The following is a 14,615-nucleotide window of genomic DNA, read 5'->3' as shown; positions in this document are numbered from 1 at the left end:
TAGTTTTTGTATGTTGACGCATGGGAATACTGGCGAATATTTAATAGATTAAGTAGATGTGAGTTTTCAAATTAACATTTCTTTATTTTTTACAATACTCGCTGTCGCCCGTGACATCGTCCGCGCGGAATCAAAAAAAAGGTAATAAGTAGCCTTTGTGTTCTTCCAGACTATACTCTCCTTAAAATATCTTGGTAAGTAAAAAATCTCCCTAAAAACTTTTTTAAAATACCCGTTGATCATTTCTTTTAATATTTGACTTTCAAAACAATCGAACCTGTTTGTGCATTTTTATTTTTGATTATAACGGCAACACTGAAAAAGTGACAACTTCGCAATAAAATGTTCTTTTAAATTTCAGTAGCAACACTGGTCTTCACTATGTGCAGATTGTGCAGTGACATGTCGCTCTTGTGCTCAAAATGGCCACCACGAACGATTCGAAGGCGCCTTTGCGCCAAGTTAAAAGAGTGCAGTTTGGTATATTATCACCTGATGAAATCGTAAGTCTGCTTAAAACATTGTTGGAAACAGAAATTTTCGAAATAAAGTATAAAATTCGATGTTGGAAGCAGTAAATCCTGTGTTTGCCATATTTTTTGTGTTGTGCTCTGTTCATCGATTTGTTCATGACACTTTCGTAAACGTGATGTAAATTTTCCTTATCCAAAAATATATGAGTTTTCGTTATAATCGCTAATAAGTGTTAATTTACCTTCAACTAATGTTAAATTTCAGTATTATGATCTTATTATAACTTGTTGCCCAACATTAAAACATAACTACGACATCAACAAGATAACACTTGACAAAGTTTTTTTTACACTATTAACTAAATTTTAGCGACGTATGTCCGTCACGGAAGGGGGCATTCGCTTTCCCGAAACCATGGAAGGCGGAAGGCCGAAGCTTGGCGGACTTATGGATCCACGACAAGGGGTGATTGACAGGAATGCCAGGTGTCAAACCTGTGCTGGAAATATGACCGAATGTCCTGGTCACTTCGGACATATCGATTTAGCTAAACCAGTATTTCATATTGGTTTCATTACAAAGACTATAAAAATCTTGAGATGTGTTTGCTTCTACTGCTCTAAGCTGCTTGTTAGCCCGGTAAATTAATTATTATTTAATATTCTACACATTATTTTGTCAAACAAAATTTAGGTTCTATAACCTTACAATTTTATTTTTAAGACAAATCCAAAGATAAAAGAAGTAGTTATGAAATCAAAGGGACAACCGCGTAAGAGATTGACATATGTATATGACCTTTGCAAAGGTAAAAATATTTGCGAGGGTGGTGAAGACATGGATATTGGCAAAGAAGGGGAAGAAGGTAAAAGAGGGTCTGGACATGGTGGTTGTGGTCACTACCAACCATCTATTAGACGTCAAGGTTTAGATCTAACTGCTGAATGGAAACATGCAAATGAAGATACACAAGAAAAGAAAATAATAATAACAGCAGAGAGAGTGTGGGAGATACTTAAACACATCACAGGTACAAAGTTAATTTAATTTTTGTAGAGCAAAAAGAAGGAAAAATGTTTGTAACTTTACTCATGCATTATTTATTTATTTCAAACAGTTAATACGCATATTAAAAAATAACTATTTGAGTGTTATTTAATTGCATTATGGTTTTTAGATGAGGAATCATTTATTTTGGGGATGGATCCCAAATTTGCCAGACCGGATTGGATGATTGTAACAGTCTTGCCAGTGCCACCATTGTCAGTGAGACCAGCTGTTGTCATGTTTGGTGCTGCAAAAAATCAAGATGATTTGACTCATAAACTGGCTGACATTATCAAGGCAAATAATGAATTGATGAGGAATGAACAGTTGGGTGCTGCAGCTCATGTCCTTGCCGAAAACATTAGACTGTTACAATTTCATGTGGCCACATTTGTAGACAATGATATGCCGGGCATGCCTAAGTGAGTGAAACTCAGTACATAATGACATGTGTTTATGATATGTGTGGCCTGACTAGGACATAAGAATAATTTTAAATGATGTTATATCATTACACATTTGATGCAGGTTTTCTTACTTCATTGTTTTCTATTTTCTTAATCAGGCTATAATTTGTATCTTTGTAATCATTTTAATTTCATTTTAAATATTTACACCACCTTTTCCATTATTTCTTTCAGAGCAATGCAGAAATCAGGAAAACCTCTGAAAGCAATCAAAGCCCGGCTGAAGGGAAAAGAAGGTAGAATAAGAGGAAACCTTATGGGAAAACGTGTAGATTTTTCAGCTCGTACTGTTATTACACCTGATCCAAATTTACGTATTGACCAAGTAGGAGTACCTCGGTCAATTGCTCAAAATTTAACATTCCCAGAGCTTGTCACCCCATTTAATATTGACAGAATGCAAGAGTTGGTCAGAAGAGGAAATGCCCAATATCCTGGTGCCAAATATATCGTACGCGATAACGGGGAAAGAATTGATCTTCGATTCCATCCTAAACCATCAGATCTACATCTGCAGTATGGGTACAAAGTTGAGCGACATTTAAGAGATGATGATTTGGTTATATTTAACCGGCAGCCTACTCTCCACAAGATGAGTATGATGGGACACAGGGTGAAAGTGCTACCTTGGTCAACATTCCGTATGAATTTAAGTTGTACGTCTCCTTACAATGCTGATTTCGATGGAGATGAAATGAATTTACATGTTCCGCAGTCTATGGAAACTCGAGCAGAAGTTGAAAATATTCATATTACACCTCGCCAAATTATTACACCACAAGCCAATAAACCTGTCATGGGTATTGTACAAGATACATTAACTGCTGTCAGAAAAATGACAAAAAGAGATGTGTTCCTCACTAAAGAACAAGTTATGAATTTACTTATGTTCTTACCTACATGGGATGGTAAGATCCCACAGCCGTGTATTTTGAAGCCACAACCACTGTGGACTGGTAAACAGATATTTACTTTAATCATTCCTGGAAACGTAAATATGATTAGAACACACTCAACACATCCTGATGAAGAAGATGATGGACCATATAAATGGATATCACCAGGTGATACAAAAGTTGTTGTGGAGCATGGAGAATTGCTTATGGGTATCCTATGTAAGAAATCATTGGGTGCTTCAGCAGGTTCTTTGCTTCACATTTGTATGTTGGAGTTGGGCCATGAAACTGCTGGCCGATTTTATGGTAATATTCAGACTGTAATCAATAACTGGTTGTTACTGGAAGGCCATTCCATTGGTATTGGTGACACTATTGCTGATCCACAAACATACCAAGAAATTCAGCGTGCCATTGTAAAGGCCAAAGATGATGTCATAGAAGTTATCCAAAAAGCTCATAATATGGAACTGGAGCCAACTCCAGGTAACACTTTGAGACAGACATTTGAAAATCAAGTAAATCGTATTCTAAACGACGCTCGTGACAAAACTGGTGGTTCAGCTAAGAAGTCCCTTACAGAGTACAACAACCTTAAGGCTATGGTAGTTGCAGGTTCAAAAGGTTCAAATATTAATATATCTCAAGTTATTGCTTGTGTGGGTCAGCAAAACGTAGAAGGTAAACGTATTCCATTTGGCTTTCGAAAGCGAACATTACCACATTTTATTAAAGACGATTACGGTCCTGAATCTAGAGGCTTTGTAGAAAATTCTTATCTTGCCGGCTTGACGCCATCGGAGTTCTATTTTCACGCTATGGGTGGTCGTGAAGGTCTTATTGATACTGCTGTTAAAACTGCTGAGACTGGATATATTCAACGTCGTTTGATAAAGGCTATGGAGTCCGTAATGGTACATTACGACGGAACTGTTCGTAATTCTGTCGGGCAATTGATCCAATTACGTTATGGCGAGGATGGTCTCGCTGGAGAAACTGTAGAATTCCAGAATTTACCTACAGTGAAACTGTCCAACAAAGCATTTGAAAAGAAATTCAAATTTGATCCTTCTAATGAGAGATACCTTAAACGAATTTTCAATGAAGATATTATTAAAGAGTTGACCGAGTCCGGATACGTAATATCTGATCTTGAAAGTGAATGGGAACAGTTATCAAAGGACAGAGAAATATTGAGACAAATTTTCCCTAGCGGTGAATCAAAGGTCGTACTTCCTTGTAATTTCAAGAGAATGATTTGGAATGTACAGAAGATTTTCCATATTAATAAAAGAATGCCAACAGACTTAAGTCCTATTAAGGTCATACAAGGAGTAAAAGATTTGTTGAAGAAATGTGTTATTGTAGCAGGGGAAGATCGCTTATCTAAGCAGGCTAATGAGAATGCCACCCTTCTGTTCCAATGTTTAGTAAGATCAACATTGTGCACGAAATTTGTATCGGAAGAATACCGTTTGTCAAGTGAAGCCTTCGAATGGCTTATTGGAGAAATTGAAACTCGTTTCCAGCAGGCTCAAGTGAATCCAGGAGAAATGGTTGGAGCTTTAGCTGCACAATCACTTGGAGAACCTGCCACTCAGATGACATTGAACACTTTCCACTTTGCTGGTGTATCATCCAAAAATGTAACACTTGGTGTACCGCGATTGAAGGAAATCATTAACATATCTAAGAAACCAAAAGCGCCATCTCTAACTGTATTTCTGACAGGTGGTGCCGCTCGAGACGCTGAAAAAGCTAAGAATGTTCTGTGCAGATTAGAACATACAACTTTGCGAAAGGTTACTGCAAATACAGCCATCTACTATGACCCAGATCCACAAAATACAGTTATTGCTGAAGATCAAGAATTCGTTAATGTTTACTATGAGATGCCTGACTTTGATCCCACCAAGATATCGCCTTGGCTTTTGCGTATTGAATTAGATCGCAAGAGGATGACGGATAAGAAATTGACTATGGAACAGATTGCAGAAAAAATTAATGCAGGTTTCGGAGATGATTTGAACTGCATATTCAACGACGATAATGCTGAGAAACTTGTACTTCGTATAAGAATCATGAATAACGAAGAGAGTAAATTCCAAGATAACGATGAAGAGACTGTGGACAAAATGGAAGATGACATGTTCCTACGTTGTATTGAAGCCAATATGTTATCTGACATGACACTACAAGGCATTGAAGCTATTGCCAAAGTATACATGCATTTACCTCAAACTGAAGCTAAAAAGCGAATCATTATTACAGAACAAGGTGAATTTAAGGCAATTGCTGAATGGCTACTTGAAACTGATGGTACTTCACTTATGAAAGTCCTTTCCGAAAGAGACGTAGATCCGATAAGAACATTTTCTAACGACATTTGTGAAATATTCCAAGTACTTGGTATTGAGGCTGTGCGAAAGTCAGTAGAAAAGGAAATGAATGCCGTGTTGCAATTCTATGGTCTATACGTAAACTATCGCCATCTTGCTTTGCTTTGTGATGTGATGACAGCAAAGGGTCACCTCATGGCTATTACCCGTCACGGTATTAACAGACAAGACACTGGCGCCTTAATGAGATGTTCATTCGAAGAAACGGTAGACGTTTTACTAGACGCAGCCAGTCATGCCGAAGTGGATCCAATGAGAGGAGTATCAGAAAATATAATTATGGGACAGTTGCCACGAATGGGCACAGGTGAGATATTTTGCATTGTAATTAATTATATTGGCATCCTCTTCTTGGTGTGTTTATAATTAAATCAGCATTTAGAATAAGACAAATTAACAAAATTTGCAATATTTTTCAGGATGTTTTGACTTACTACTTGATGCAGAAAAGTGTAAACACGGAATGGAAATGGGAGGTCTTGGAGTAGGCATGGGTGTTGGTGCAGGAATGTACTTTGGTGTTGGAACACCGTCTATGACACCACTAATGACACCATGGTCTACTCAGAACACACCAGGGTATGGCAGCAGTGTATGGTCACCGGGTCAAGGTAATTACATTACAGTTTTTATTTAACTAAAGTTGTAATTTGTTCTAAAATAAGAATATATCTAATTGTGGTATACTTTTTTACAGTTGGCAGTAGTATGACCCCTGGTGGTCCATCGTTCTCGCCATCTGGTGCATCGGACGCTTCTGGTCTCTCACCAGCTTACAGTGCCTGGTCTTCACAGCCAGGTTCACCAGGGTCACCTGGACCACCACTGTCACCCTATGCGTCCCCCGCGGGAGCTTCCCCGTCTTATTCTCCGACTAGTCCGGTTTACTCAGGAGCTTCTCCTCTACAGTCTAACCCCACATCCCCGCATTACTCACCGACCAGTCCTTCATATTCCCCAACCTCACCACACTATTCACCGACTTCACCAATTTATTCTCCAACTTCCCCAAGTTATTCACCGACATCGCCAGGTTACTCGCCAACGTCTCCTTCGTATTCGCCGACGTCGCCAAGTTATTCCCCTACTTCCCCGAGTTATTCTCCCACCAGTCCGGCATATTCACCTACTTCTCCCAGTTACTCTCCCACTTCGCCGAGTTACTCGCCAACGAGTCCCTCATATTCACCAACAAGTCCATCTTACTCACCGACAAGCCCGGGATATTCGCCGACGTCTCCGGGATATTCGCCATCCTCTCCAAGCTATTCGCCTACCAGTCCAGTTTATAGTCCAACTTCACCCAGTTATTCGCCATCATCACCAAATTATACACCAACCTGTCCTGCCTATTCTCCATCGAGTCCGTCATATTCTCCGACATCTCCAGCTTATTTACCATCTTCTCCAAAATATTCACCGTCGTCGCCACAATACTCGCCGACGTCGCAGAATTATTCGCCGACTTCACCGTCCCTCGCTGGAGGAAGTCCCACATATTCTCCGACAAGCCCACAATATTCTCCAACAAGCCATCATTATTCACCAACCAGCCCGGCGTATTCACATTCCTCTCCTCAGCACCAGTCGAGTACACCTTATTCCCCGTCATCGCCTAATTATTCTCCTTCTTCACCTAATTACTCGCCGTCGTCTCCTGGCTATTCGCCATCTTCTACTAAGTATTCACCGACATCGACGACATATACTCCGACATCTCCGAACTACTCGCCGACTTCCCGCGTGCACTCCCCAGCCTCAGGTGGGGGAACCACTACCTACTCCCCAACTTCACCTACTTATTCTCCTAACTCTCCATCGTATGATGCCGGCGATGACTAATTTTGCGTATATTTAATTTGTAACTATTATAAAGTTAGTGAAAATAATAAAAACGTCTCTTCAGCAGTATTTAAAAGAGATGGACCATAAGGTCACCAAAAATATTATTTTTAGTTTTATTCATAAAACAAGTTAAAGTAAGGAATAAGTTTTAACGAATGTACTTGAAAGTTTGCTTTTTAATTTTTGGTTTATTATTAAACAAATTGATATTTATGTAATTTCATTATTTAATCACATATATGATTTGAATTAGTACTTTATTATGATAATTTGTATTACAAACAATAATTATTGAAAACATATGCAAATATTATTGGTTCATTGACTTTTCTTTAATTTAAACATTGATTTCACCGTTAATAATTTATTGTAAGAAAAATACACATGTGCACACAACAGCTTCGATGCGGACTCTTGGATGTAATATTGTTATTGATAACACTATGGCACAGAATTTTGTGACTTTTTATTATGTTTATCTGCGTTATATTTCATTATCAAAAAGTTTTTTGGTCAAAACATTTAAAAAATTATAGATCTATCTATGTGTAAGTTTTTATTATAAGTTTGTTAAGCAAACATTAATAATGTAATTATAATTGTATTGACATTAAATAAAAACCGATAAACACCAAATTTGAGTTTCTTTCCTGTGTAACCTTGTAAACGAGTAGTAATTGAAAGGGAAAACACGATATTCACATAGTGTTCTTACACTTTACATTGATATGAACCGATTTTAATCATTACACTCGTTTATGTTTGTAAATAATAAGACGTTTATACATATCAATTCATTTATTAATTAAGAAACAATGATTAAAGTAAAAACTACCACACATATTGTATGACAACACAATTCTTTTTTGGAAGATCTTGTCGGAAGTCTTTAGTAAACGTTTTCTGGCCTTGGAAGTCGAGTTTAAAAAGATGGGCCTTGTTGAAACAAGAAAATCATATAAGGATGTATTTTAGGTATATATTTCATAATACAAAGAGTACGAAACAAGTAATAAACAATGCTGTATATATATTTGTTATTTATTATCTATATATTCTTTATTAGGTGGCTTCGTATACTATGATATGGAATAAAACATATTTAATTATTTTGAAAATATGTTTTTCATATTATTAATCCAAAAGGAATCGCTGAAAATCAAATAAAAAGGAATGATTGTACATTTGACGCAAATAAATTACCTACAAATAAATTAAACGAACAGTTTACTGGACTATAAAATTATTAGTATTTACTATTTACACCTACTAAGCCGTTTTATGTATTTAAAAGGTGCTTAATCGAATTACATCAATTTATAGATAATTAGTTAATCTGCTTTTGTTAACTCCAAACACAGCCATTTTATTTACTATCATTAATATTAATAATTATTAAAAACTACAAACACTATAAGACTATAACATACTAAATAATACTCATTAGTTTACTTGATTCCTTAAGTTAAGATGCTGTTAAAATAATAAAAACAAATTACTATTGGACCAAAATACACGCAGATGTTAGTTGCCTAACTAAAATACTTGTAATACCGCCATTATAATTAGTAAACACGGATTACTTACATTCAAAATGATAATTCCATGTCCACAAGAAATGTTTGCTATGTTTTAACAGAATTTAACCACACACAAAAGGCGTCGACTTCACCGTTGCATTTTTTATTAAGTAATAAAAATGTTGAAACAAACTAAATTAAGTTATTGCGCCATTCAAACTTTAGCCGCCAAAACCGCCAAAAAGAATCTTATACCTAAATGTAAAAGTTATTTGGAAGCCTAAATACGATGTTTTATTACTTCATTTACTATTAAGTCTAATTTTTTGCTTGATGTTTATTTTCCTCTATATATTTCAATAATACGATCTTGATCGACGTATTCAAATATGTGCGGAGCGTCCATTAGGATTCCTATCGTACCGGCTGTTGTTACTATGAAGAAAATGTATAGCTGTAGTCTGTCTATCACCATTGCGACGTACTTCCAATCTTCGCGCGTCTGAAATATGTAAATAAGACATTTATTTAATGTTATTATTTAATTGCAAATTCACTTTCGTCCGTTCGAACAGGCATTAAACACGAATACGCAGATAAAATATAACTAAATAATTATAATAAAAATTAAAATTATAGGACAATCATTACCTGAATATACAAATCCTCGTTTCGCAGGTGTTCTGCTATGAATTCGACTGCTTCGGTTGCTTTGGCCGCTTCAGGTGAAAGCAGTAAAGAATCGGAGCTCTCGGACTCTCTCCTCTCGCTGAGCCCTAGTCCGCCCAGGGCGCCGAGCCCGCCGAGCGCGCCCACCTCGCCACCGCCCGCAGCGCGGTTGATCTTGCAGTTCGGATGATGAAGATCAGACAACTCCATCGCCTCCATTTTGCTTTGTTTCGATCCAATTGCGCTGTCGAATTAGTTTCCTAAGTTCATTTTATAAATGCATGAAACTAAAGTATGCAAAGCATGAAATTGATTAAAAAAAAAAAAACATAAAGTAGAAGATGACATAAAGTAGAGATACCAGAATATGTTCTATATTTGTGCCAAATTTCATCAAGATCCGTTGAGACGTTCCGAAAATACCTTCAAAGAAACATCCATCCATCTAAACTTTCGCATTTATAACTTTAGTAAAGTACATCTACAGCTATGGCTAATAAATTTTCACGGTATTATTTTTGAAACATTGGTTTAATCGATAGATAATTTAATCTACCGGTTTGTAATCGTTACAAATTGTAGCGAGAAAAACTCTTTCGACATTCAAATTGAGTGGAACAATTTAAGCCATCAGTATTTGTAATTCCTGTCAACCTTCAAGGCATATCTTAGTCTTGTTTCATCAATATGGCTTAAAATGCAGTACCTAATATGTTTGGGTAATTCGTGCGGCGCGGCGGCGTGGGGCGGCGCTCCCATGCCCGGCATCTCCATCATCCACCGGAGGCGAGTTTTGCGTGGTCGACGCATGAGCAGCGCTGTAGGTAGGTAGTGCAAGAACACGCTGCGTATCCAAAGAGGCATCCTGTCAAACACAAATAATGTGCATGTTGACAAAACAAACATGTTCCAGGTTTATTATGCAATGATTAGCTAGGTTTGCACCGTATTTCTTGTGTTTCCATTTAGACTGTCAACAAAAAAAAATCTGTTTTTATGAAATAAACTGAAAATCGGAAAGTTATTGGAAATTTGTTTTAGAAATCGAATCCTTTAGATCCAGGTCCAAGAAAAAGGAGCAAGAACTAGTTCTTATCTCCGGCATTCATGTAACAGGCTCCTTAGCCACTTTAAATGTATCAAAAATATTTAAGACCAAACCTGTGTGTCCTCGGTCCTCGGAAGTTCCAATTTATGATAATGACCGTGACGAGGATACTAACGGTATTCATGATAAATGTGAAAAGCAAGTATTTAGCGATAAGCGGCAACACCAAGGATGTCGGCGGCAGAATTTTCGACACGAGCAATAAAAACACGACCAGTGACAGTAAAATGCTTATACCCAATGTAACCTGGAAGAAACGTGCATTTTATAGTGAAAATTGTATAAGAGGAAAAAAAATAATCTTTCAAATTCAAATGAATGTTGAATTATTACCTTTTCCCCAGCCTCAGCTGGTAGATAAAAAACTAAAACACATAGGAACGATATAAGTACGGTTGGTAAGATCAAGTTAACGGTGTAGAATAGAGTCTTTCTTCGAATGATGATGTAAAAAGTAATATCGGTCTCAGTAGGATGGTTGCCTTCGTAAATATTTAGGTATGCTGGAACTTCTATAATGTCCCAAGTTCCCGACTTCCAGTAGTCAGATAAGTCAACGAAGTTTTTGTTATTGTAAAGTGCTAACGAAACTTGGTCGCCGTTGAAAGTCCACGAGCCGAACTTCATAATGCACGTTTGTTGATCAAAGGGAAAGTAGGTTACGTCGATAGTGCATGAACTCTGAAAGGATAAGTAAATTTTAATAAAGAACAAATTCCAAATCCATTTATCCCATTTTAAAACAAGGAACGAATTTGTGAGTTTAGAAATTCAAATTTATGGGGAAGTTTGAATTTAAAAAGGAAAAATTATCAATAATAATCTGTAATTAACCATGTTTTGACCGTGTACCTGATAAATGGCGGGTGGCACCCAGAGCACTTCTCCGTTTGGATAAATGAGAACGTTAGATTTGTACCGTACTTCGTAGTTCCCATCGGCGCTGTTAACAATTAATTTAAAATAAGTTTATATTTGTCAGAATAATATAAATCATAGAAGAAATGTGTCTCAGAATAAACTAGAAGTTCGAATCACCAAACAAATATCGTATTGCTATAATCTTATTTGATTTTCAAGATAAGTTATTCTAGAAGATAAAGTTATGGTTAAGTTATTCTAGAAGATAAAGAAGATAGGCTGAATGTCAATCTCAATACTTTCGACTAAGTTCGATATTGTCAGGAGATGACCAGTATTAACAGTATGTTAAGGTTATCTTACTTGTTGAACAACACAATGTCCGGTTTCCAGACTTTGTCCGGAGGCAGACGCAGCACGCCAATGCCCCCATAGTCCGCCTCGTCCCACATCAGCTGGTAGTCCATCCACACCAGGCGCAGCCACACGTTCGATTTCATTATTTGATTTTTCTCGTTCTGGAAACGATTACGAAAATAAATATAAAATTTTGCAATACACATCCCTTTTCCCTTTCTTTGTTTTCATCCTTACACTTGGTACTTAGCATGTAAAAATATTTTTTGTAGTATAATTTGTGGATGTCTTTTACTTGAGTGGAATTATGATTTACTTAACCTGTAAATTCGCGCACACAAGGCATCCGTTTATTTATTATTTATGAAGTGTATAAAACCGTTTTATTAAGTAGAAGACGTCTTTATTTTAAACGTAAAAGTGTACTTACAACATTGATAAGTTGTACGAATGCGAGTCCAAAGCGCACGTCCACTTTCTGTGTCATATTTTGCACTGGGCGGATGAGTTTGTTGTATCCGCGGAACAGATCTCGAACCAAACGCTCCTCGTCTTCCGAACACCATCCTGCCAATTGTAATATACATATGAAAGAAGACGTTCAATTAAAATATCATCACTTGATTAATTGATTTAATGTTAATTAACATCATGATATTGGCGATAATGCGCTGTGTAAGTTGTGTAAGAATTCGATCTGTTTGTTTTAAAATATATTCTACTCCAGTCAAATCTTTTCTCCAATGTTTCATTTGATGTGAATAAAATGCCACCTAACCTACTACGCTGAGATGTTACACGTCAAGATTCATCTGAATGTGTTCGAGTAAGATCAATAAGAGGAGCAAACGAGATAAAATCTTCACAATCTTCATATATACAATAATTTTACTTCAAAATGCCGAAATATTAATTCGTATTTATATAATGAATGAATTCTAAGTGATAAACTATAACCATTTGAACATAAATATGACTTTATTTATTTTAGCAAAATATATTTCGAGTCGTTTTTATGAGTCGAACATTTAATTTAAATAAGTAATGTCTAAGAATAAACTCAATTGTAATGGTGGGTATATTAAACATTCGAGTTTGGCTGGTAGTAGGAAGCTAATGCAAGGTTTCGAATATATCGTGGTGTACCTGAATACAGTATGGCGAGCAGGGCTGCAACCAGCAAGGGTCCGCGCGAGCCGGCCCTCATGGCGGCTTGGCGGCGCGCACTGACGCACTCGCCGCGTCCCGCCTTCCTACGGCGCTGAAAACTGCAGGGCCGCACTAGTATTTTAAGCAAAAATTTAAGTAAAAAGGTAAATCAAAATGTGCTGAAGTTTACTTATTATAAGTCGAAGAGTATTTAAAAAAATGACAGGTCTGTTGTTGCTGTGTAAAACAGACACTTATTAAAAAGAATACTGTAACCTAATTGTTCTCTCCCATTTTACTCTCCTGTTTAAGAACATTATCTGTGAATTTCGGGAAGGGTAAACTATTATTTACGAATTCCTTTTACTGTATACCGAAATATCATTAAGAGTAAAGATTTGTATTTTTTATGCAACGAGTAAACTTAAAAGCTACTGAATCGGTTTTAAAGATTCTTTTACCGTCAGAAAACTACGTTACCAATTAGTAATATAGGCTATATTTATTTCTGCATTTTTTAATTACACGCGGACGAAGTCGCTGCCAAAATCTAGTACATTTAAATATATGTCTAATGGCTATCTATCATTTTCGAATAGTTTTTTTTATCTTTTATTGATGTACTTCTCAAGCAATTAATTTCAATATAACAAATATTGATTACCTGGATTTTATTTCCTAATAGTATATTTGAAGCAAATGTAATGTTTAAGCAAGATAGCCAATTTTAGTATGAGGTTCAACTTTGACTCATCTGAAGGTTTCGGACATAATAAGCTTTTATAAACTACTAGCTTTTACCCGCGACTATTTCGCGCTGGTTGAGACACTATTCTGTTGCTATGCCAAATTTCTATTTAGATCCATTTAGCCGTTTTGACGTTATCTGCTAAGAAATTCCTATCCATCGTAATTTCGTATTTATAATAATGGTAAGATTATGATGATTACATTTAATAAAGTTATTGAATAGGTGAAGAGTCCTCAGTAATATTGCTGCCGCAGAAATTAATAAATAATTGCGGTTCGCTCGACCGGTGCAAATCTCGACCACACAGAAGGCAGGCGAGCGGTGGAACCGTTTTCGCGTTCCATCTGAAAGTGTGTATATTAGAAGCCAAGTTTTAGCCTCTTCACTTATCCACGTAATTCTAATTAGGAAAGGATCGAAGGGGGAAGTGAGTTTATCGGAGGACGTATTTGTTTAGATTCGTCAACAACTATGTACTTCAATATACATTATAATATATACAAATAACTATAATGGTGATAAATATCACGATGCGGTGGAATGCTTCGCTCCTTGCTCGGGATACATTTTAACTAAACAATGTTCTGATTATGGTGAGCGCGCAGCGCGCATGTGCAGACTATCCCTCGGGATAGCATCGATTGTCTTCAGCCAGGCTGGTTGCGTATAAACGTCTCCCTGGGAATATAGGTCACCTTCAATATTGAAAATATATTCGGCGTTATAATGCGGCGGGTTCCAAATTAAACAAAACAATTTTTATTCGTTTATATTTATTAAACAAAGTGCAATTCAGAGTATTAACCCTAACAATTGAACAAATTATGGGGACGAACCATTCGTCCTAACGTAGACGGTAATTAAGCGAATTACACTATCCAATAGTAGATAGTCGTATTCTTTGCGATACATATTCGCTAAGTTTACCGTCCCATAAGTTACACAACCGGTTTATAGGTTGATAACTTAATGTATAACAACAATAAAAATTGGGGATAACAGAAAACACTGGCCCAACAATCATAGACGCTCCGCAACTTCCAAAAGGAACGCCTACGACTTTTGAATAGCA

At 36.6% G+C, this 14,615-nt stretch overlaps 2 protein-coding genes across 3 annotated transcripts; one reads left to right on the top strand and one right to left on the bottom strand.

The window, feature by feature from the left end:
* Nucleotides 1-383: 383 nt before the first annotated feature.
* On the top strand, nucleotides 384-7,257 carry LOC106709044 (DNA-directed RNA polymerase II subunit RPB1). Its single transcript, XM_014500696.2, has 7 exons — nucleotides 384-503; nucleotides 844-1,113; nucleotides 1,198-1,504; nucleotides 1,652-1,943; nucleotides 2,163-5,590; nucleotides 5,703-5,894; nucleotides 5,981-7,257. The coding sequence occupies exons 1-7, from the start codon at nucleotides 423-425 to the stop codon at nucleotides 7,123-7,125; spliced, it is 5,715 nt and encodes a 1,904-aa protein (XP_014356182.1). The 5' UTR covers nucleotides 384-422; the 3' UTR covers nucleotides 7,126-7,257.
* Nucleotides 7,258-8,687: 1,430 nt separating this feature from the next.
* Nucleotides 8,688-12,859, bottom strand: LOC106708975 (acetylcholine receptor subunit beta-like 1). Of its 2 annotated transcripts, none has more exons than XM_014500596.2 (9): nucleotides 12,790-12,859; nucleotides 12,074-12,210; nucleotides 11,650-11,804; nucleotides 11,278-11,368; nucleotides 10,759-11,106; nucleotides 10,479-10,672; nucleotides 10,024-10,182; nucleotides 9,300-9,561; nucleotides 8,688-9,150 (listed from the first exon to the last, which is right to left on the bottom strand). In XM_014500596.2, exons 1-9 carry the CDS (start codon nucleotides 12,848-12,850, stop codon nucleotides 8,986-8,988), a joined length of 1,572 nt encoding a protein of 523 aa, XP_014356082.1. In that variant the 5' UTR covers nucleotides 12,851-12,859; the 3' UTR covers nucleotides 8,688-8,985. The 2 variants fall into 2 exon arrangements, with proteins under 2 accessions (XP_014356082.1, XP_014356084.1); XM_014500598.2 differs by having other exon boundaries at nucleotides 9,300-9,540.
* Nucleotides 12,860-14,615: the final 1,756 nt, after the last annotated feature.

Source organism: Papilio machaon, chromosome 2 (genome assembly GCF_912999745.1).
Source record: "Papilio machaon chromosome 2, ilPapMach1.1, whole genome shotgun sequence".
Lineage (NCBI taxonomy): Eukaryota > Metazoa > Arthropoda > Insecta > Lepidoptera > Papilionidae > Papilio > Papilio machaon.
Note: the sequence above shows the minus strand (reverse complement) of the source record. Positions and strands in the feature narration are given on the sequence as shown.

What these genes read in the sequence shown, in the direction of transcription:
- LOC106708975 (XM_014500596.2), bottom strand. Translation starts at nt 12,850, where the DNA reads ATGAGGGCCGGCTCGCGCGGACCCTTGCTGGTTGCAGCCCTGCTCGCC. An exon ending in TCGTACAACTTATCAATGTT is followed by an intron (nt 11,805 to 12,073) that starts GTAAGTACACTT and finishes AATCGTTTCCAG; the next exon opens with AACGAGAAAAATCAAATAAT. An exon ending in CAGCTGAGGCTGGGGAAAAG is followed by an intron (nt 10,673 to 10,758) that starts GTAATAATTCAA and finishes CGTTTCTTCCAG; the next exon opens with GTTACATTGGGTATAAGCAT.
- LOC106709044 (XM_014500696.2), top strand. Translation starts at nt 423, where the DNA reads ATGGCCACCACGAACGATTCGAAGGCGCCTTTGCGCCAAGTTAAAAGA. An exon ending in TATTATCACCTGATGAAATC is followed by an intron (nt 504 to 843) that starts GTAAGTCTGCTT and finishes ACTAAATTTTAG; the next exon opens with CGACGTATGTCCGTCACGGA. An exon ending in GATATGCCGGGCATGCCTAA is followed by an intron (nt 1,944 to 2,162) that starts GTGAGTGAAACT and finishes TATTTCTTTCAG; the next exon opens with AGCAATGCAGAAATCAGGAA.